This window comes from Sturnus vulgaris, unplaced genomic scaffold (genome assembly GCF_052056855.1).
Source record: "Sturnus vulgaris isolate bStuVul1 unplaced genomic scaffold, bStuVul1.hap1 Scaffold_547, whole genome shotgun sequence".
In the NCBI taxonomy this organism is placed as follows: domain Eukaryota; kingdom Metazoa; phylum Chordata; class Aves; order Passeriformes; family Sturnidae; genus Sturnus; species Sturnus vulgaris.
In genome coordinates this window covers 23795-47343 of record NW_028276539.1, presented here as the reverse complement: position 1 = coordinate 47343, position 23549 = coordinate 23795, and the positions used below count along the sequence as shown (strand labels likewise).

General features: G+C 51.6%; 1 protein-coding gene across 1 annotated transcript in view; it reads left to right on the top strand.

Moving 5' to 3' along the window:
* The window catches only part of LOC148217611 (tenascin-X-like), a gene marked incomplete at its 3' end in the record, with an annotated part of 53063 nt that overhangs the window by 7426 nt on the left and 22088 nt on the right, over positions 1–23549 (top strand). Inside the window, 18 exon segments of the mRNA XM_088158544.1 lie at positions 630–719; positions 2078–2428; positions 3092–3451; positions 4634–4990; positions 6267–6623; positions 8132–8257; positions 9232–9345; positions 10329–10673; positions 11423–11779; positions 13070–13414; positions 14106–14450; positions 15293–15637; positions 17478–17765; positions 18709–19053; positions 19827–20183; positions 20851–21207; positions 21948–22304; positions 22899–23255. Of these exon segments, the coding sequence (XP_088014670.1) occupies positions 630–719; positions 2078–2428; positions 3092–3451; positions 4634–4990; positions 6267–6623; positions 8132–8257; positions 9232–9345; positions 10329–10673; positions 11423–11779; positions 13070–13414; positions 14106–14450; positions 15293–15637; positions 17478–17765; positions 18709–19053; positions 19827–20183; positions 20851–21207; positions 21948–22304; positions 22899–23255 (5553 nt within the window).

Genomic DNA, 23549 nt, shown 5'->3' with positions numbered 1-23549 from the left:
CAGGGATGGGGGGGTACAAGGGGAGGGGGATGGGGGAAAAGGATCCCAGAGGGATGGGGGTACAAGGGGAGGGGGATGGGGGGTACAACGGGAGGGGGATGGGGAGGTACAAGGGGAGGGGGATGGGGGGGTACAAGGGGAGGGGGATGGGGGAAAAGGATCCCACAGGAATGGGGAGGTACAAGGGGAGGGGGATGGGGGGGTACAAGGGGAGGGGGATGGGGGAAAAGGATCCCACAGGGATGGGGGGGTACAAGGGGAGGGGGATGGGGGAAAAGGATCCCAGAGGGATGGGGGTACAAGGGGAGGGGGATGGGGGGTACAAGGGGAGGGGGATGGGGAGGTACAAGGGGAGGGGGATGGGGAAAAGGATCCCACAGGGATGGGGGGGTACAAGGGGAGGGGGATGGGGGGTACAAGGGGAGGGGGATGGGGGGTACAAGGGGAGGGGGATGGTGGAAGTGGGACAGGACAGGGAAGGGACATTCCAGGGAGGGTGGGATGGAGGGGATGGGGGAAGGGGAACAGGGAGGATGGGAGGAAAATTGGAGACGGGGGGAGGGATATCCTGGGGGGAAAAGGAGAGAGATGGGGTGATAAGGATGTCCTGTAACACTCTCTGGGGACAGGGGAGAGTGGAAACCAGGAGCTGGTGCTGGAATGGGGGGACGTGGATGGGGTGAAGCTGCCAGAGCCTTGGAGGGACATGGGGAACACAGGTACCAATGTGGGGGGTGATGGATGGGATGAGCAAGACTGGATGACCCTTGTGGGTCCGATGGAATTCAGAAGATTCTGTGATTTTGTGATAGCTGGGATGGAGAGAGGAGGGGTGGATGGATGGATGATGGATGATGGATGATGGATGGATGATGGATGATGGATGATGGATGGATGATGGATGGATGATGGATGATGGATGGATGATGGATGATGGATGGATGATGGATGATGGATGATGGATGATGGATGGATGATGGATGGATGATGGATGATGGATGATGGATGATGGATGATGGATGATGGATGATGGATGGATGATGGATGATGGATGATGGATGATGGATGATGGATGGATGATGGATGATGGATGATGGATGATGGATGGATGATGGATGGATGATGGATGATGGATGATGGATGATGGATGATGGATGGATGATGGATGGATGATGGATGGATGGATGGATGATGGATGATGGATGGATGATGGATGATGGATGATGGATGATGGATGATGGATGGATGATGGATGATGGATGATGGATGATGGATGGATGATGGATGATGGATGATGGATGATGGATGGATGATGGATGGATGATGGATGATGGATGATGGATGATGGATGGATGATGGATGGATGATGGATGGATGGATGGATGATGGATGATGGATGGATGATGGATGATGGATGATGGATGATGGATGATGGATGGATGATGGATGATGGATGATGGATGATGGATGATGGATGATGGATGATGGATGGATGGATGGATGATGGATGATGGATGGATGATGGATGATGGATGATGGATGGATGATGGGTGATGGATGGATGATGGATGGATGGATGGATGTTTGATGGATGATGGATGGATGGATGGATGATGGATGATGGATGATGGATGGATGATGGATGATGGATGGATGATGGATGGATGATGGATGATGGATGATGGATGGATGATGGATGGATGATGGATGATGAATGATGGATGGATGATGGATGGATGGATGATGGATGGATGATGGATGATGGATGATGGATGGATGATGGATGGCTGATGACTGTGACAGGTAATGATGGAGGATGATGATGAAGACAATGATGATGATCAATGGTGAATGGATGATGGGTGTTGGGACAATCTCTTGGAGGTTTGATGTATGGAATCAGTGGTTTGATGGTTGGATGAGGCAAAGGAGGGAGAAAAGGGAAACGTGCATGCAAAGAACAGCGCTTGAATGGATGAATGAATGAAAGCCGGAATGAAAGATCCAGGAGATGAAAATGTGGATGGATGTTCACATGGACACACCCATCACCATCCCCTCTCCATCCCACCTGCAGAAGACCCAGAGGAGCCGCCCCTGCCCTCAGAGGAGCAAAAACATGAGAAACTTCAAACTGAGGCACCCCCATCTGATGCCCCCCCAGCACAGCCAGCGCTGGGAGAGCTGAGAGTGTCCAGTGTGAGCCCAGACTCCGTGGGGCTGCAGTGGAGCGTCCCCAAGGGCTCCTTTGACTCCTTTGTGCTGCAGTACCGGGATGCCCAGGGCCAGCCCCAGGCCCTGCCCATGGATGGCGAGTCCCGCTCGGTGACGGTGCCGGGGCTGTCCCCGTCCCGCCGGTACCGCTTCCACCTCTATGGGCTGAGGGGCAGGAAGAAGATTGACCATGTCTCCACTGAGGCTGTGACAGGTAAGGGAGATGGTCAGAGATGGGGAGAGTGGGTGGATGGATGAAAGATGATGAGTGGAGGGAGAGATGGAGGGGTCAAGGGATGGAGGAATGGGGAATGGCAGAGGAAGGGGTAGACGAGGTGCAGAGATGGATGATGGATGGATGGATGGATGGATGGATGGATGGATAATGGATGATGGATGATGGATAATGGATGGATGGATGATGGATGATGGATGGAGGGATGATGGATGGATGATGGATGGATGGATGATGGATGATGGATGGAGGGATGATCGATGGATGATGGATGGAGGGATGATGGATGGATGATGGATGGATGATGGATGGATGATGGATGATGGATGATGGATGGATGGATGGATGGATGGATGGATGGATGATGGATGATGGATGGATGATGGATGGATGATGGATGGATGGATGGATGGATGATGGATGATGGAGGATTGTTGTTGGAGGCATTTTATTGATGGTTTGACATACCAGATCAGCGGCTGGGTGGTTGGATGACCCAGTACAAAGCAAGATTAAAGGAGTTGAAGGAAAAGGTGCATGGTGTGCCCTGTGAATGAATGGATGTGTTGGTTGGTGGCTGGTGGGATGGGTGTTTGGATGGGCACAGGCCTCACACCCATCACCATCCACTCTCCACCACAGCTGCAGCAGAGCCAACAGAGGAATTGCCCCTGTCCTCAGAGAAGCCTCAACATGAAAAACGTCAACCTGAGTCCCCTGCATCCGAGGCTGTCCCAGCACGAGCTGTGCTGGAGGATCTGAGAGTGTCCAGTGTGAGCCCAGACTCTGTGGGGCTGCAGTGGAGCGTCCCCAAGGGCTCCTTTGACTCCTTTGTGCTGCAGTACCGGGATGCCCAGGGCCAGCCCCAGGCCCTGCCCATGGATGGCGAGTCCCGCTCGGTGACGGTGCCGGGGCTGTCCCCGTCCCGCCGGTACCGCTTCCACCTCTATGGGCTGAGGGGCAGGAAGAAGATTGACCATGTCTCCACTGAGGCCACGACAGGTAAGGGACATGGTCAGGGGGAGAAAGGTGTGTAGAGAAGGAGAGATTAAGGGATGGGGAAATGGGTGGGTGAAAGAAGGGATAGAGACGTGCAAGAGAGGATGGATGGAGGATGGACAATGGATGGATGATGGGTGATGGATGATGGATGGGTGGATGATGGATGGATGGATGGATGATGGATGATGGATGATGGATGGATGGATGGATGGATGATGGATGGATGATGGATGATGGATGGATGGATGATGGATGATGGATGGATGGATGATGGATGATGGATGGATGATGGATGGATGATGGATGATGGATGATGGATGGATGATGGATGATGGATGGAGAGTTGCATGAATATATCGATAGATGCACGCTAAGGTGAGGCATGGATGGATTGATGGATTAATGGATGGGCAGAAGAAGAGATGAGGAATATTTGGATGACTGAAAATGAACGGTCGCTTGTGGGTGAGTTGGTTGGTTAGACTGAAGGATAGGGATGGTGGGGGATGCATGGATGGTGATGGATGATGTATCCATGGAGGAGGGGCCTCCTGGGTGGATTGGGTGGATGAATGCTGAGTGGCCACATGGCTGGACAGGTACACAGGTGGCTGAGCCCATGGCTGGTTTTTGCCCTGAGTGAGTGAGGCGGCGAGTGTAGAGGAATAGAAGTGTAAGATTGTATTAAAATGAGATTAAAAGAGGATTGTATTCAAGGACTGGCTGAAGGAAACAGGATGGATGGGTGAAGATGGATAATGGGTGAAGATGGATGGATAAATGGAGGAAGATGGATGAATGGATGAAGATGGATGAATGGATGAAGAGGGTTGGATAAATGGAGGAAGATGGATGAATGAATGGATGAAGATGGATGAATGGATGGATGTAGATGGATGAATGGATGAAGATGGATGAATGGATAGATGAAGATGGATGAATGGATGAGAGCTGTTGGGGCAGTTTGTCAGTGGTTTGACACGTTGGGTGACCCAATGCAGGGTGAGATTAAAGGAGTTAAGGAAAATGTGCCTGTGGTTGGGCGGAAGGGTGCATGATGGGTGCCAGAATGAATAATCCTGCAGATAAAAGTGACAATGGAAGGATGGATGCATTGACTGGTGGGTGGTGGGATGGAAGATTGTATGGACACAGGGATTCCCATGCCATCATCCATTGCAGGCACAGAAGAGCCAGAGGAGCCACCCCTGCCCTCAGAGGAGCAAAAACATCAGAAACTTCAAACCGAGGCCCCCCCATCTGATGCCCCCATAGTGCAGCCGGTGCTGGAGGATCTGAGAGTGTCCAGTGTGAGCCCAGACTCTGTGGGGCTGCAGTGGAGCGTCCCCAAGGGCTCCTTTGACTCCTTTGTGCTGCAGTACCGGGATGCCCAGGGCCAGCCCCAGGCCCTGCCCATGGATGGCGAGTCCCGCTCGGTGACGGTGCCGGGGCTGTCCCCGTCCCGCCGGTACCGCTTCCACCTCTATGGGCTGAGGGGCAGGAAGAAGATTGACCATGTCTCCACTGAGGTCACCACAGGTGAGGGGCAAGGTCAGGGGGATTGATGGATGGATGGATGATGGATGGATGATGGATGATGGATGGATGGATGGTGGATGGATGATGGATGGATGATGGATGATGGATGGATGATGGATGATGGATGGATGGATGGTGGATGGATGATGGATGGATGGATGGATGGATAGATGGATGATGGATGGATGATGGATGATGGATGGATGGATGGATGATAGATGGATGGATGGATGGATGGATGGATGGATGGATGGATGGATGGATGGATGGATGGATGACGGATGGATGATGGATGATGTATGATGGATGGATGATGGATGATGGATGGATGGATGGATGGATGGATGATGGATGGATGGATGATGCATGATGGATGATGGATGGATGGATCAAGAGATGCCACCTCCATTCCATTCCCATCTATCAGTTGAGCACCCACTGACTTGGCCACCATCCAATCAACCATTGACCCTTCCACTGACCTGGTGGCCAACATTTGCCATTCACTGTCATCATCATCATCATCATCATCATCATCATCATCATCATCTGCTGTCCATTATCTACCATTATCATCTGTAATTTTCCTCTACCAGGTATCACCGCCAGCATCATTACCATTCATCAATCCTCATCATCATAATTCATCAATCATCATCATTCATCAGTCATCAGGATCATCATCATTCGTCAATAATCTTCCAACCATCCATTCTTCCATCCAACCATCCATTATCCTTCATCCATCAACGGTGGATTCATGAATGGAAGATTCTCCATAGAAAATGGGGTTGGGAGGGACAGAGGCCTGGAGAGATGTGTGAAGAAAGAACCAGAGATGGATTGGGAATTGGGTGGGGGTTGTGATGGATGGGTGGATGGATGGATGGATGGATGGCTGGAGACAGTCAGATGATACATGATTGTTGTTGGGAAGGTTTTGTTGGTGGTTTGACATGTCCAATCAGTGGCTAGGTTGTGGGATGACCCAATGCATTGCGAGATGAAAGAAGGAGTTGAAGGAAAAGTGCATGGTATGACCCATGGATAGATGGATGGGTAGATAATGAGTGCTGAAATGAACGGTTCAGGAGGTGGATGGATGGATGGATGGATGGATGGATGGATGGATGGATGGATGGATGGATGGAATATGGTTGCCAGAATGAATAGTCCAGAATATGGACCTCTAGAAGTGTAGATGGATGGGTTGTTTGGTACGTGGTGGGTGGATGTTTGAATGGAAGCACCCACCACCATCTCCTCTCCATCGCAGCTGCAGAAGAACCAGAGGAGCTGCCCCTGCCCTCAGAGGAACCAGAGCCTGAGAAACCCCAAACTGAGGCCCCAACATCTGAGGCCGCTCCAGCCCAGCCGGTGCTGGAGGATCTGAGAGTGTCCAGTGTCAGCCCAGACTCTGTGGGGCTGCAGTGGAGCGTCCCCAAGGGCTCCTTTGACTCCTTTGTGCTGCAGTACCGGGATGCCCAGGGCCAGCCCCAGGCCCTGCCCATGGATGGCGAGTCCCGCTCGGTGACGGTGCCGGGGCTGTCCCCGTCCCGCCGGTACCGCTTCCACCTCTATGGGCTGAGGGGAGGCAAAAGGATTGACCGTGTCTCCATCGATATCACCACAGGTGAGGGGGAAGGCCAAGATGGGATGAAGGATCCAGAAATGGAGGCACCAAGGGATCCCATGCCCATCTCATACCCACCAGAGAGCAGCCATTGCCTCAGCACCATTTGATCAACCATTGACCCTTCCAACTCTCTATTGACTGACACCTTCCATGATCCATCAGCCACGATCATCAGCAGCCATCCATCAATGATCCATTGCCATCCATCATCTTCATCTGCAATGCATCACCATCATCACTCAATTATCATCAATCCATCTCTCCTTCTATGCTTCCCTCATCCTCTGTCCATCAAGGATGGATTCAGTGTTGGGTGAATGTAGGATTGTTTTTGGGAAATGGGGGAGGGAGGGTTGAAGACATGGAGTGATGTGGTAAGAAAGACGTAGATGGATGTGGAATATCTCGGGAGCTGTGTTGGATGTTGTGTGTGTGATAGGAAGGATGGATGGATGGATGATGGATGGATGGATCAAGAGATGCCACCTCCATTCCATTCCCATCTGTCAGTGAGCACCCACTGACTTGGCCACCATCCAATCAACCATTGACCCTTCCACTGACCTGGTGGCCAACATTTGCCATTCACTGTCATCATCATCATCATCATCATCATCATCATCATCCATCTATTATCCACCATTATCATCCATGATTTTCCTCTACCAGGTATCGCCACCAGCATCATCATCATCATCATCATTCATCAATCATCACCATTAGTCAATAATCTTCCAACGATCCATTCTTCCATCCACCCATCCATTATCCTTCATCCATCAACGGTGGATTCATGAATGGAAGATTCTCCATGGGAAATGGGGTTGGGAGGGACAGAGGCCTGGAGAGATGTGTGAAGAACGAACCAGAGTTGGATCGGGAATTGGGTGGGGGTTGTGATGGATGGATGGATGGATGGATGGATGGATGGATGGATGGATGGATTGGTTGGACAGATGAATTGGTGGGTGAGTGGTGGGATGGGCATTTGGAAGGATACAGGCCTTGTCAAAGCCATCACCATCCCCTTTCCAACACAGCTACAGCAGAGCCAGAGAATCTAGCCTGTCCTCAGAGAACCAACACAGGAGAAGCCAAAAAATTAAGTCCAGTTTATTTGAGGGATGCCTGCTGGGAGCAGTGGTGGAGGCGTAGAGCATATCTGGGGTCACACCCAACTCTGCAGCTGCACTGGAGTGGCCATCAGGGCTCCTTTGACTCCTTCATGATGCAGGACTGGGATATCCATGGCCAGCCCCAGGCCGTGCCCATCGATGGCAGATCCTGAATGCTAACAGTGCCAGGGCTGTCCCCATCCCACCAGTAGCACTTCCAACTCCATGGGTTACAGACTGGGATAAGGATTGACCATGTATCCAATGGGACTATCACAGGACAGCAGGAAGGTTAGGGGAAAAGGGAAAGTGTGGATGGATGGGTTGTTTGGTACGTGGTGGATGGATGTTTGGATGGAAGCACCAACCACCATCTCCTCTCCATGGCAGCTGCAGAAGATCCAGAGGAGCTGCCCCTGCCCTCAGAGGAACCAGAGCCTGAGAAAGCCCAAACTGAGGCCCCAACATCTGAGGCCGCTCCAGCCCAGCCGGTGCTGGAGGATCTGAGAGTGTCCAGTGTGAGCCCAGACTCTGTGGGGCTGCAGTGGAGCGTCCCCAAGGGCTCCTTTGACTCCTTTGTGCTGCAGTACCGGGATGGCCAGGGCCAGCCCCAGGCCCTGCCCATGGATGGCGAGTCCCGCTCGGTGACGGTGCCGGGGCTGTCCCCGTCCCGCCGGTACCGCTTCCACCTCTATGGGCTGAGGGGAGGCAAAAGGATTGACCGTGTCTCCATCGATATCACCACAGGTGAGGGGGAAGGCCAAGATGGGATGAAGGATCCAGAAATGGAGGCACCCAGGGATCCCATGCCCATCTCATACCCACCAGAGAGCAGCCATTGCCTCAGCACCATTTGATCAACCATTGAGCCTTCCACCACTCTATTGACTGACTCCTTCCATCATCCATCAACCATTATCCATCCATCTATCATCCATCCATCCATCATCCATCCATCCATCATCCATCCATCATCCCTTATCCCTCATCCATCATCCATCATCCATCCTTCCATCCAGCCACCATTGTCCGTTATCCATCAACAGTTATTCATCATCTGTCATCCATCATTCCTTATCCACCATCATCACCAGCAATCCAGGAAGTATCTCTGGTCATCCATCATCTTCGTCTTCCATATATCATCCATCATCCATCAATTATCATGAATCCATCTCTCCTTCCATGCTTCCCTCATCCTCTATCCATCAAGGATGGATTCAGTGATGGATGAATGGAAGATTGTTTATGGGAAACGATGATGGGAGGGGAGAAGGCGGCTAGAGTTTGGTAAGAATGAGCCCAAGGGATGTGGAATAGTGTAGGGAGCTGTGTTGGGTGTTGTGTGAGTGATGGGAAGGATGGATGGATGGATGGATGGATGGATGGATGGATGGATGGATGGATCCATGAGGTGACGGGTGGAAGTGATGGACATTTCATAGGATACATGGATGCCCATGCCAATCACCATCCCTTCTCCAACACAGGTATTGAAGAACTCTTGCCCTCAGAGGAGCCCGAAGAGGAGAAGCCCCAAACTGAGGCCCCAACATCTGATGCCACCCCAGCACAGCCGGTGCTGGAGGATCTGAGAGTGTCCAGTGTGAGCCCAGACTCTGTGGGGCTGCAGTGGAGCGTCCCCAAGGGCTCCTTTGACTCCTTTGTGCTGCAGTACCGGGATGCCCAGGGCCAGCCCCAGGCCCTGCCCATGGATGGCGAGTCCCGCTCGGTGACGGTGCCGGGGCTGTCCCCGTCCCGCCGGTACCGCTTCCACCTCTATGGGCTGAGGGGAGGCAAAAGGATTGACCGTGTCTCCATCGATATCACCACAGGTGAGAGGGGAAGGCCAAGATGGGATGAAGGATCCAGAAATGGAGGCACCAAGGGATCCCATGCCCATCTCATACGCACCAGAGAGCAGCCATTGCCTCAGAACCATTTGATCAACCATTGACCCTTCCACCACTCTATTGACTGTCTCCTTCCATCATCCATCATCCATCATCCATCCATCCATCATCCATCATCCATCCATCCATCATCCATCCATCCATCATCCATCCATCATCCATCCATCCATCATCCATCATCCATCCATCCATCATCCATCATCCATCCATCAGGCATCAACCATTGTCCATTATCCATCAACCGTTTTCCAACATCCATCATTCTTTATCCACCAGCAATCCAGGAACTGTCTCTGGTCATCCATCATCTTCATCTCCCATATATCACCATCAGCATCATCCATCACTTATCATGAATCCATCTCTCCTTCCATGCTTCCCTCATCCTCTCTTCATCAAGGATGGATTCAGTGATGGATGAATGGAAGATTGTTTTTGGGAAATGGGGGAGGAAAGGGTGACGACGTGTAGAGATGTGGTAAGAATGAGCCCGATGGATGTGGAACAGTGTAGGGAGCTGTGTTGGGTGTTGTGTGAGTGATGGGAAGGATGGATGGATGGATGGCTGGATGGATGGATGGATGGATGAATCCATGAGGTGGCGGGTGGAAGTGATGGATATTTCATAGGACACATGGATGCCCATGCCAATCACCATCCCTTCTCCAACACAGTTATTGAAGAACTTTTGCCCTCAGAGGAGCCCCAAGAGGAGAAACCTCAAACTGAGCCACCAGAATCTGAATCTGCCCCAGCCCAGCCGGTGCTGGAGGATCTGAGAGTGTCCAGTGTGAGCCCAGACTCTGTGGGGCTGCAGTGGAGCGTCCCCAAGGGCTCCTTTGACTCCTTTGTGCTGCAGTACCGGGATGCCCAGGGCCAGCCCCAGGCCCTGCCCATGGATGGCGAGTCCCGCTCGGTGACGGTGCCGGGGCTGTCCCCGTCCCGCCGGTACCGCTTCCACCTCTATGGGCTGAGGGGCAGGAAGAAGATTGACCATGTCTCCACTGAGGCCACGACAGGTGAGGGGGAAGGTCAGGGGAGATGAAGGATCAAGAAATGGAGGCACCAAGGGATCCCATTACCATAACATACCCACCAGAGAGCAGCCACCATCACATCACCACCAGCAGCGCCATTTGTTCAACCATCAGCCTTTCCACCACTGTATTGACTGACACCTTCCATCATCCATCATCCATCATCCATCATCCATCATCCATCATCCATCATCCGTCACACATCATTCATCCATCATCCATCAACCATTGTCCATTATCCATCAACCTTTATTCATCATCCATCATTCCTTATCCACCATCAACACCAGCAATCCAGGAACTTTCTCTTGTCATCCAACATCTTCATTTCCCATATATCACCATCATCCATCAATTCTCATGAATCCATCTGTCCTTCCATGCTTCCCTCATCATCTCTCCGTCAGGCATGGATTTAATGATGGATGACTGGAGGATTGTTTCTGGGAAACGGGGATGAGAGGGGTGAAGATGTGTAGTGATGTGGTAAGAAAGCAACCAATCGTTGTGGAATTGTCTAGGGTGTTGTGTTGGATGTTGGGTGTGTGATGGGAAGGAAGGAAGGAAGGATGGATGGATGGATGGATGGATGGATGGATGGATGGATGGATGGATGCCAGAATGAATAGCCCATAATACGGAACTCTAGAAGTGGGGATGGATGGTTCTTTGGCACGTGGTGGATGGATGTTTGAATGGAAGCACCCATCATTGTTCCTTCTCCATCCCAGCTGCAGAAGAGCCAGAGGAGCTGCCCCTGCCCTCAGAGGAACCAGAGCCTGAGAAACCCCAAACTGAGGCCCCAACATCTGAGGCGGCTCCAGCCCAGCCGGTGCTGGAGGATCTGAGAGTGTCCAGTGTGAGCCCAGACTCTGTGGGGCTGCAGTGGAGCGTCCCCAAGGGCTCCTTTGACTCCTTTGTGCTGCAGTACCGGGATGCCCAGGGCCAGCCCCAGGCCCTGCCCATGGATGGCGAGTCCCGCTCGGTGACGGTGCCGGGGCTGTCCCCGTCCCGCCGGTACCGCTTCCACCTCTATGGGCTGAGGGGCAGGAAGAAGATTGACCATGTCTCCACTGAGGCCACCACAGGTAAGGGGGAAGGTCAGGGGGATGAAAGATCAAGAAATGGAGGCACCAAGGGATCCCATTACCATAACATACCCACCAGAGAGCAGCCACCATCACATCACCACCAGCAGCACCATTTCATCAACCATCAGCCTTTCCACTACTGTATTGACTGACACCTTCCATCATCCATCATCCATCAACCATCATCCATCATCCATCATCCATCATCATCCATCATCATCCATCATCCATCATCCATCATTGATCACACATCATCTATCATCCATCATCCATCAGCCTTATGCATCATCCATCCATCCATCATCTATTATCCTTCATCCATCATCCATCACTCATCATCCATTATCCAATATCCATCATCACCAGCAATCCAGGAACTATCTGTTGTCATCCATCATCTTCATCTCCCCCATCTCTCACTCTCAGCATCATCCATCAATTATCATGAATCCATCTGTCCTTCCATGCTTCCCTCATCCTCTCTCCAACAAGGACGGATTTAATGATGGATGACTGGATGTTTGGTTTTGAAAAATAAGGGAGGGAGGGATAAAGGTGTGTAGCGATGTGGTAAAAAAGACCCAGATAGATGTGGAATTGTGTAGAGAGTTGTGTCAGATGTTGACTGTGTGATGGGATTGATGGATGGATGGATGGATGGATGGATCCATTCGGTAGCGGGTGGAAGTGATGGACATTTCAAAGGACACATGGATGCCCATGCCCATGCCAATGACCACTGTATTGACTGACACCTTCCATCATCCATCATCGATCACCCATAACCCATCATCCATCATCCATCATCCATCATCCATCCATCCATCATCCATCCATTCATCATCCATTATCCATCAACCGTTATTCATCATCCATCATCCATCATTCTTTATCCACCATCATCACCAGCAATCCAGGAAGTATCTCTGGTCATCCATCATCTTCATCTGCCTTATATCACCATCAGCATCATCCATCAATTATCATGAATCCATCTTTCCTCCATGCTTCCCTCATCCTCTGTCCATCAAGGATGGATTTAATGATGGATGAATGGAAGATTGTTTTTGGGAAATGGAGAAGGAAAGGGTGACGACGTGTAGAGATGTGGTAAGACAGAGACCAGTGGATGTGGAATAGTGTAGGGAGCTGTGTTGGATGTTGGGTGTGTGATAGGAAGGATGGATGGATGGATGGATGGATGGATGGATCCATTAGGTGGAAGTGATGGACATTTCAATGGACACATGGATGCCCATGCCAATATACATCCCTTCTCCAACACAGGTATTGAAGAACTCTTGCCCTCAGAGGAGCCCCAAGAGGAGAAACCCCAAACTGAGGCCCCAACATCTGAGGCCGCTCCAGCCCAGCCGGTGCTGGAGGATCTGAGAGTGTCCAGTGTGAGCCCAGACTCTGTGGGGCTGCAGTGGAGCGTCCCCAAGGGCTCCTTTGACTCCTTTGTGCTGCAGTACCGGGATGCCCAGGGCCAGCCCCAGGCCCTGCCCATGGATGGCGAGTCCCGCTCGGTGACGGTGCCGGGGCTGTCCCCGTCCCGCCGGTACCGCTTCCACCTCTATGGGCTGAGGGGAGGCAAAAGGATTGACCGTGTCTCCATCGATATCACCACAGGTAAGGGGGAAGGCCATGATGGGATGAAGGACCCAGAAATGGAGGCACCAAGGGATCCCATGCCCATCTCATACCCACCAGAGAGCAGCCATTGACTCAGCACCATTTGATCAACCATTGACCCTTCCACCACTCTATTGACTGACTCCTTCCATCATCCCTCATCCATCATCCATCATCCATCCATCCATCCATCCAGCAACCATTGTCCATTATCCATTAACCGTTATTCATCATCCATCATCCATCATCCATCATCCATCATTCTTTATCCACCATCAACACCAGCAATTCAGGAACTGTCTCTTGTCATCCATCATCTTCATCTCTCTTCTATCACCATCAGCATCATCCATCACTTATCATGAATCCATCTGTCCTTCCACGCTTCCCTCATCCTCTCTCCATCAAGGACGGATTCAATGATGGATCAATGGAAGATTTTTTTTTGGGAAACGATGATGGGAGGGGAGAAGGCGTGTAGAGATGTGGTAAGAATGAGCCCGATGGATGTGGAATAGTGTAGGGAGCTGTGTTGGGTGTTGTGTGAGTGATGGGAAGGATGGATGGATGGATGGATGGATGGATGGATGGATGGATGGATGGATCCATGAGGTGGCGGGTGGAAGTGATGGACATTTCATAGGACACATGGATGCCCATGCCAATCACCATCCCTTCTCCAACACAGTTATTGAAGAACTCTTGCCCTCAGAGGAGCCCGAAGAGGAGAAGCCCCAAACTGAGGCCCCAACATCTGAGGCCGCTCCAGCACAGCCGGTGCTGGAGGATCTGAGAGTGTCCAGTGTGAGCCCAGACTCTGTGGGGCTGCAGTGGAGCGTCCCCAAGGGCTCCTTTGACTCCTTTGTGCTGCAGTACCGGGATGCCCAGGGCCAGCCCCAGGCCCTGCCCATGGATGGCGAGTCCCGCTCGGTGACGGTGCCGGGGCTGTCCCCGTCCCGCCGGTACCGCTTCCACCTCTATGGGCTGAGGGGCAGGAAGAAGATTGACCATGTCTCCACTGAGGTCACCACAGGTGAGAGGGAAGGTCAGGGGGAGGAAGGATCAAGAAATGGAGGCATCAAGGGTTCCCATTACTATAACATACCCACCAGAGAGCAACCTCCATCACATCAGCAGCACCATTTGATCAACCATCAGCCTTTCCACCACTGTATTGACTATCACCTTCCATCATCCATCATCCATGATACAACATCCATCATCCATCTATCATCCATCTATCATCCATCATCCATCATCCATCATCCGTCATCCATCATCCGTCATCCATCATCCATCATCCATTCATCCATCATCCATCATCCATCATCCGTCATCCATCATCCATCATCCATTCATCCATCACCAATCATTCATTATCCATCATCCGTCATCTATCAACCATTATGCATTATTCATCATCCATCAGCCATCATCCATTATCCATTATCCATTATGCATCATCCATTTTCTATCATTCATTGTCCATCCTCTATCACCAGCAGTCCTGGAACTATCTATTGTCATCCATCATCTTCAACTCCACCAGTTGTATCACCGTCATCCAACAATTATCATGAATCCATCTCTCCTTCCATGCTTCCATCAACCTCTATGCATCAAGAATGTGTTTGATGATGGATGAATGGATGTTTGATTGTGAGAAATGGGGATGGGAGGGGTGAAGGAGTGTAGAGATGTGGTAAGAAAGAGCCCGAAGGATGTGGAATTGTGTCGGGAGTTGTGTTGGATGATGAGTGTGTGATGGGAAGGATGGATGGATGGATGGATGGATGGATCCATTAGGTGGAAGTGATGGACATTTCAGAGGACACATGGATGCCCATGCCAATCACCATCCCCTCTCCAATGCAGGCATTGAAGAAACCTTGCCCTCAGAGGAGCCCCAAGAGGAGAAACCCCAAACTGAGGCCCCAACATCTGAGGCCGCTCCAGCACAGCCGGTGCTGGAGGAGCTGAGAGTGTCCAGTGTGAGCCCAGACTCTGTGGGGCTGCAGTGGAGCGTCCCCAAGGGCTCCTTTGACTCCTTTGTGCTGCAGTACCGGGATGCCCAGGGCCAGCCCCAGGCCCTGCCCATGGATGGCGAGTCCCGCTCGGTGACGGTGCCGGGGCTGTCCCCGTCCCGCCGGTACCGCTTCCACCTCTATGGGCTGAGGGGAGGCAAAAGGATTGACCGTGTCTCCATCGATATCACCACAGGTGAGAGGGGAAGGATCAAGATGGGATGAAGGATCAAGAAATGGAGGCACCAAGGGATCCCTTGCCCATCTCATACCCACCAGAGAGCAGCCATTGCCTCAGAACCATTTGATCAACCATCAGCCTTTCCACCACTCAATTGACTGACTCCTTCCATCATCCATCAACCATTATCCATCCATCCATCATCCATCCATCATCCCTTATCCCTCATCCATCATCCATCATCCATCCATCCATCCAGCCACCATTGTCCATTATCCGTCAAGAGTTATTCATCATCTGTCATCCATCATTCTTTATCCACCATCATCACCAGCAATCCAGGAAGTATCTCTGGTCATCCATCATCTTCGTCTTCCATATATCATCCATCATCAATTAATTATCATGAATCCATCTCTCCTTCCATGCTTCCCTCATCCTCTCTTCATCAAGGATGGATTCAGTGATGGATGAATGGAAGATTGTTTTGGGAAATGGGGGAGGAAAGGGTGAAGGAGTGTAGAGATGTGGTAAGAAAGAGCCCGAAGGATGTGGAATAGTGTAGGGAGCTGTGTTGGCTGTTGGGTGTGTGATAGGAAGGATGGATGGATGGATGGATGGATGGATGGATGGATCCATTAGGTGGAAGTGATGGACATTTCATAGGACACATGGATGCCCATGCCAATCACCATCCTTTCTCCAACACAGTTATTGAAGAACTCTTGCCCTCAGAGGAGCCTCAAGAGGAGAAACCCCAAACTGAGGCCCCAACATCTGAGGCCGCTCCAGCCCAGCCGGTGCTGGAGGATCTGAGAGTGTCCAGTGTCAGGCCAGACTCTGTGGGGCTGCAGTGGAGCGTCCCCAAGGGCTCCTTTGACTCCTTTGTGCTGCAGTACCGGGATGCCCAGGGCCAGCCCCAGGCCCTGCCCATGGATGGCGAGTCCCGCTCGGTGACGGTGCCGGGGCTGTCCCCGTCCCGCCGGTACCGCTTCCACCTCTATGGGCTGAGGGGAGGCAAAAGGATTGACCATGTCTCCATCGATATCACCACAGGTGAGGGGGAAGATCAAGATGGGATGAAGAATCAAGAAATGGAGGCACCCAGGGATCCCATGCCCATCTCATACCCACCAGAGAGCAGCCATTGCCTCAGAACCATTTGATCAACCATTGACCCTTCCACCACTCTATTGACTGACTCCTTCCATCATCCATCAACCATTATCCATCCATCTATCATCCATCCATCCATCATCCATCATCCATCCATCCATCATCCATCCATCCATCATCCATCCATCATCCCTTATCCCTCATCCATCATCCATCATCCATGCATCCATCCAGCCACCATTGTCCATTATCCGTCAAGAGTTATTCATCATCCATCATCCATCATTCTTTATCCACCATCATCACCAGCAATCCAGGAAGTATCTCTGGTCATCCATCATCTTCGTCTTCCATATATCATCCATCATCCATCAATTATCATGAATCCATCTCTCCTTCCACTCTTCCCTCATCCTCTCTTCATCAAGGATGGATTCAATGATGGATGACTGGAGGATTGTTTTTGAGAAACAGGGTTGGGAGGGGAGAAGAGGTGTACAGATGTGGTAAGAAAGAGACCAATAGTTGTGGAATTGTCTAGGGTGTTGTGTTGGATGTTGGGTGTGTGCTGGGAAGAATGCATGGTTGGATGGATGGATCCATGAGGTGGCGGGTGGAAGTGATGGATATTTCATAGGACACATGGATGCCCATGCCAATATACATCCCTTCTCCAACACAGTTATTGACGATCCCTTGCCCTCAGAGGAGCCCCAAGAGGAGAAACCCCAAACTGAGCCACCGGAATCTGAATCCGCCCCGGCCCAGCCAGTGCTGGAGGATCTGAGAGTGTCCAGTGTCAGGCCAGACTCTGTGGGGCTGCAGTGGAGCGTCCCCAAGGGCTCCTTTGACTCCTTTGTGCTGCAGTACCGGGATGCCCAGGGCCAGCCCCAGGCCCTGCCCATGGATGGCGAGTCCCGCTCGGTGACGGTGCCGGGGCTGTCCCCGTCCCGCCGGTACCGCTTCCACCTCTATGGGTTGAGGGGCAGGAAGAAGATTGACCATGTCTCCACTGAGGCCACCACAGGTAAGGGGGAAGGTCAGGGGGATGAAAGATCAAGAAATGGAGGCACCAAGGGATCCCATTACCATAACATACCCGCCAGAGAGCAGCCACCATCTCATCACCACCAGCAGCACCATTTGATCAACCATCAGCCTTTCCACCACTGTATTGACTGACACCTTCCATCATCCATCATCCATCATCCATCCATCCATCATCCATCATCCATCATCCATCATCCATCATCCATCATCCATCATACATCCATCATCCATCATCCATCCATCATCCATCCATCATCCATCATCCGTCATCCATCATCCATCCATCATCCATCATCCATCCATCATCCATTCATCATCCATCATCCATCCATCATCCATCATCCATCCATCATCCATTCATCATCCATCATCCATCCATCATCCATCATCCATCATCCGTCACCAATCATCCATTATTCATTATCCATCATCCGTCATCTATCAACCATTATGCATTATTCATCATCCATCAGCCATCATCCATTATCCATTATGCATCATCCATTATCTATCATTCATTGTCCATCCTCCATCACCAGCAGTCGTGGAATTATCTATTGTCATCCATCACCTTCATCTCCACCAGCTCTATCACAGTCATCCAACAATTACCGTGAATCCATCTCCCCTTCAATGCTTCCCTCAACCTCTATCCATCAAGAATGTGTTTGATGATGGATGAATGGATGTTTGATTTTGAGAAATGGGGATGGGATGGGTGAAGGAGTGTAGAGATGTGGTAAGAAAGAGCCCGAAGGATGTGGAATAGTGTAGGGAGTTGTGTTGGATGATGAGTGTGTGATGGGAAGGATGGAAGGATGGAAGGATGGATGGCTGGATGGATCCATTAGGTGGAAGTGATGGATATTTCATAGGACACATGGATGCCCATGCCAATCACCATCCCCTCTCCAATGCAGGCATTGAAGAAGCCTTGCCCTCAGAGGAGCCCCAAGAGGAGAAACCCCAAACCGAGGCCCCAACATCTGAGGCCGCTCCAGCCCAGCCGGTGCTGGAGGATCTGAGAGTGTCCAGTGTGAGCCCAGACTCTGTGGGGCTGCAGTGGAGCGTCCCCAAGGGCTCCTTTGACTCCTTTGTGCTGCAGTACCGGGATGCCCAGGGCCAGCCCCAGGCCCTGCCCATGGATGGCGAGTCCCGCTCGGTGACGGTGCCGGGGCTGTCCCCGTCCCGCCGGTACCGCTTCCACCTCTATGGGCTGAGGGGAGGCAAAAGGATTGACCGTGTCTCCATCGATATCACCACAGGTGAGGGGGAAGATCAAGATGGGATGAAGAATCAAGAAATGGAGGCACCAAGGGATCCCATGCCCATCTCATACCCACCAGAGAGCAGCCATTGCCTCAGAACCATTTGATCAACCATTGACCCTTCTACCACTCTATTGACTGACTCCTTCCATCATCCATCAGCCATCATCCATTATCCATCACCCATCATCAATTGTCCATTATCCATCATCCATTATCCAGCCATCATCCATCACACATTATCCATCATCCGTTATCCATCATTTATTATTCATCATCCATTATCCATCATCAATTATCCATTATTCATTATCCATTATGCATCATCACCAGCAATCCAGGTACTGTCTCTTGTCATCCATCATCTTCATCTCACATATATCCCCATCAGCATCATCCATCAATTATCATGAATCCATCTGTCTTTCCATGCTTCCCTCATCCTCTCTCCATCAAGGATGGATTCAGTGATGGATGAATGGAAGATTTTTGGGAAATGGGGGTGGACCGTGTGAAGTCGTGTAGAGATGTGTTAAGAAAGAGCCCAATGAATGTGGATTTGTCTACGGAGTTGTGTTGGATGTTGGGAGTGAGATGGGAAGAATGGATGGATGGATGGATGGATGGATGGATGGATGGATGGATGGATGGATGGCAAATTGAATAGTCCAGAATAGGGAAGTCTAGAAGTGGGGATGGATGGATTGTTTGGTACATGTTGGATTGATGTTTGGATGGAGGCACCCATCACTGTTCCTTCTCCATCCCAGCTGCAGAAGAGCCAGAGGAGCTGCCCCTGCCCTCAGAGGAACCAGAGCCTGAGAAACCCCAAACTGAGGCCCCAACATCTGAGGCGGCTCCAGCCCAGCCGGTGCTGGAGGATCTGAGAGTGTCCAGTGTGAGCCCAGACTCTGTGGGGCTGCAGTGGAGCGTCCCCAAGGGCTCCTTTGACTCCTTTGTGCTGCAGTACCGGGATGCCCAGGGCCAGCCCCAGGCCCTGCCCATGGATGGCGAGTCCCGCTCGGTGACGGTGCCGGGGCTGTCCCCGTCCCGCCGGTACCGCTTCCACCTCTATGGGCTGAGGGGCAGGAAGAAGATTGACCATGTCTCCACTGAGGTCACCACAGGTGAGGGGGAAGGTCAGGGGGATGAAGGATCAAGAAATGGAGGCACCAAGGGATCCCATTACCATAACATACCCACCAGAGGGCAGCCACCATCACATCGCCACCAGCAGCGCCATTTGTTCAACCATCAGCCTTTCCACCACTGTATTGACTGACACCTTCCATCATCCATCATCCATCATCCATCATCCATCATCCATCATCCATCATCACCAGTAATCCAGTGACTCTCTATTGTCATCCATCATCTACATCTCCCATATATCACCATCAGCATCATCCATCAATTATTATGAATCCATCTGTCCTTCCATGCTTCCCTCATCATCTCTCCATCAAGAATGGATTTAATGATGGATGAATGGAAGATTGGTTTTGAGAAATGGGGATGTGAGGCATAAAGGCGTGTAGAGATGTGGTAAGAAAAAGCCCGATGGATGTGGAATTCTGTAGGGAGATGTGTTGGATGATGAATGTGTGATGGGAAGGAAGGATGGATGGATGGATGGATGGATGGATGGATGGATGGATGGATGGATGGATAACAGGTGCGAGAATGAATAGTCCAGAATATGGAAGTCTAGAGGTGTGTTTGGATGGGTTGTTTGGTACGTGTTGGATGGATGTTTGGATGGAGGCACCCATCACTGTTCCCTCTCCGTCACAGCTGCAGAAGAACCAGAGGAGCTGCCCCTGCCCTCAGAGGAACCAGAGCCTGAGAAACCCCAAACTGAGGCCCCAACATCTGAGGCTGCTCCAGCCCAGCCGGTGCTGGAGGATCTGAGAGTGTCCAGTGTGAGCCCAGACTCTGTGGGGCTGCAGTGGAGCGTCCCCAAGGGCTCCTTTGACTCCTTTGTGCTGCAGTACCGGGATGCCCAGGGCCAGCCCCAGGCCCTGCCCATGGATGGCGAGTCCCGCTCGGTGACGGTGCCGGGGCTGTCCCCGTCCCGCCGGTACCGCTTCCACCTCTATGGGCTGAGGGGCAGGAAGAAGATTGACCATGTCTCCACTGAGGTCACCACAGGTAAGGGGGAAGGTCAGAGAGTGAAAGGGTTGCAGAGGTGGCTGTAAGGATGGAGAGGTGGAGCAATCAAAGATCCCATCCCAATCCCATCCCTACCTGCCCTTCAGTGCCCATTGACATCAACATCATCCAGCCAACCATAGAGCCTTTCTCTGGCAAACACCCACCATCATCCATCATCATCATCATCATCATTATTTAATTGGACAGATCCATTATTCGTCCATTACCCATCTCTGGTCCCTCCATTCCCAATTCTCCCCAGTTTCCCCTCTTGGTCATGGAAGATGTGTGGAAGTGTTGGCAAGGTAGAAGGATGAAGGGATCAGTGCATGATTGTGTTGATGATGATGACTGCGATTGTGGATGGATGATGATGATGATGATGGGTGATGGAAGATGGCTGAACAATGGATGATGGATGGACAATGGAATGGCAGTGCATGGATGATGGATGATGGATGGATGATGGATGGATGGATGATGGGTGTTGGGTCAGTTTATCTGTGGTTTTGAGGATCAGTTCAGTCATTTGATGGTTGGATGATCCAATGGATGAAGAAGTCAAAGATGTGGTTGAAACAAATGTGTCATTGAAAGACTCATGATTGGAGCAATGGATGGACATGGATTGGAAGGATGGATGATGGTGGTTGGATGGTTGATTGGGTGGATGAGAGATGGACTTGTTGATGGACAAGCAGATGCCCAGGCCCATCACTGTTCCTTCTCCATCGCAGCTGCAGAAGAGCCAGAGGAGCTGACCCTGCCCTCAGAGGAACCAGAGCCTGAGAAACCCCAAACTGAGGCCCCAACATCTGAGGCCGCTCCAGCCCAGCCGGTGCTGGAGGATCTGAGAGTGTCCAGTGTGAGCCCAGACTCTGTGGGGCTGCAGTGGAGCGTCCCCAAGGGCTCCTTTGACTCCTTTGTGCTGCAGTACCGGGATGCCCAGGGCCAGCCCCAGGCCCTGCCCATGGATGGCGAGTCCCGCTCGGTGACGGTGCCGGGGCTGTCCCCGTCCCGCCGGTACCGCTTCCACCTCTATGGGCTGAGGGGCAGGAAGAAGATTGACCATGTCTCCACTGACATCACCACAGGTGAGAGGGAAAGTCAGACGAAAGAAGGGATGAGAGAGTGATGGAGGGATGGAGAGGTAGAGCCATTAAGGGATGGGTGAATCCAAGGTTTCCATTCCCATCCCATCGCCACCCCACATCAAGCACTTTGCTAGTCTGGCATCATGCAGTCAACAATCAACCCTTCCACTGACCCATTGAACAGCACCCACCATCATCATCATCATCATCATCATCATCATCATCATCATCATCATCATCATCATCATCATCCATCATGATGATTACTCATCATCAACATCAACCATCAACAATTAACGATCATCATTAATATTCATCATTGCCATCCATGATCATCATCGTCATGAGTTTCCATCCATGAAGGATGAACAACTGAATGGTTTTACAGATTCTGGTCTGGATGTTGGGCGGGTTCCTGTCCAAACTGAAGGAAGTAGGTGGAGGAGTGGTTGGGAAGTTGGGATGGATGGATGGATGGGTGGATGGATGGATGGGGGCCAGAATGAATAGTCGAGAATATCGAGGTATGGAAGTGTGGAAGTGTGAATGGATGATTGGATGGAGGCACCCATCACTGTTCTCTCTCCGTCCCAGCTGCAGAAGAGCCAGAGGAGCTGTCCCTGCCCTCAGAGGAACCAGAGCCTGAGAAACCCCAAACTGAGGCCCCAACATCTGAGGCCGCTCCAGCCCAGCCGGTGCTGGAGGATCTGAGAGTGTCCAGTGTGAGCCCAGACTCTGTGGGGCTGCAGTGGAGCGTCCCCAAGGGCTCCTTTGACTCCTTTGTGCTGCAGTACCGGGATGCCCAGGGCCAGCCCCAGGCCCTGCCCATGGATGGCGAGTCCCGCTCGGTGACGGTGCCGGGGCTGTCCCCGTCCCGCCGGTACCGCTTCCACCTCTATGGATTGCAGGATGGGAAAAGGACTGACCACGTGTCCACTGATGTCATCACAGGTGAGACGGGAACAGTCATTGGTCAGGGACCACTGGGATCCATCATCCATCATCCATCATCCATCATCCATCCATCATCCATCTATCATCCATCCATCATCCATCCATCATCCATCATCCATCACCCATCACCCATCCATCATCCATCCCCCATCATCCATCATCCATCCCCCATCATCCATCATCCATCATCCATCATCCATCCATCATCCATCCATCCATCATCCATCCATCACCCATCACCCATCACCCATCATCCATCACCCATCATCCATCATCCCCCCCACACTCCTC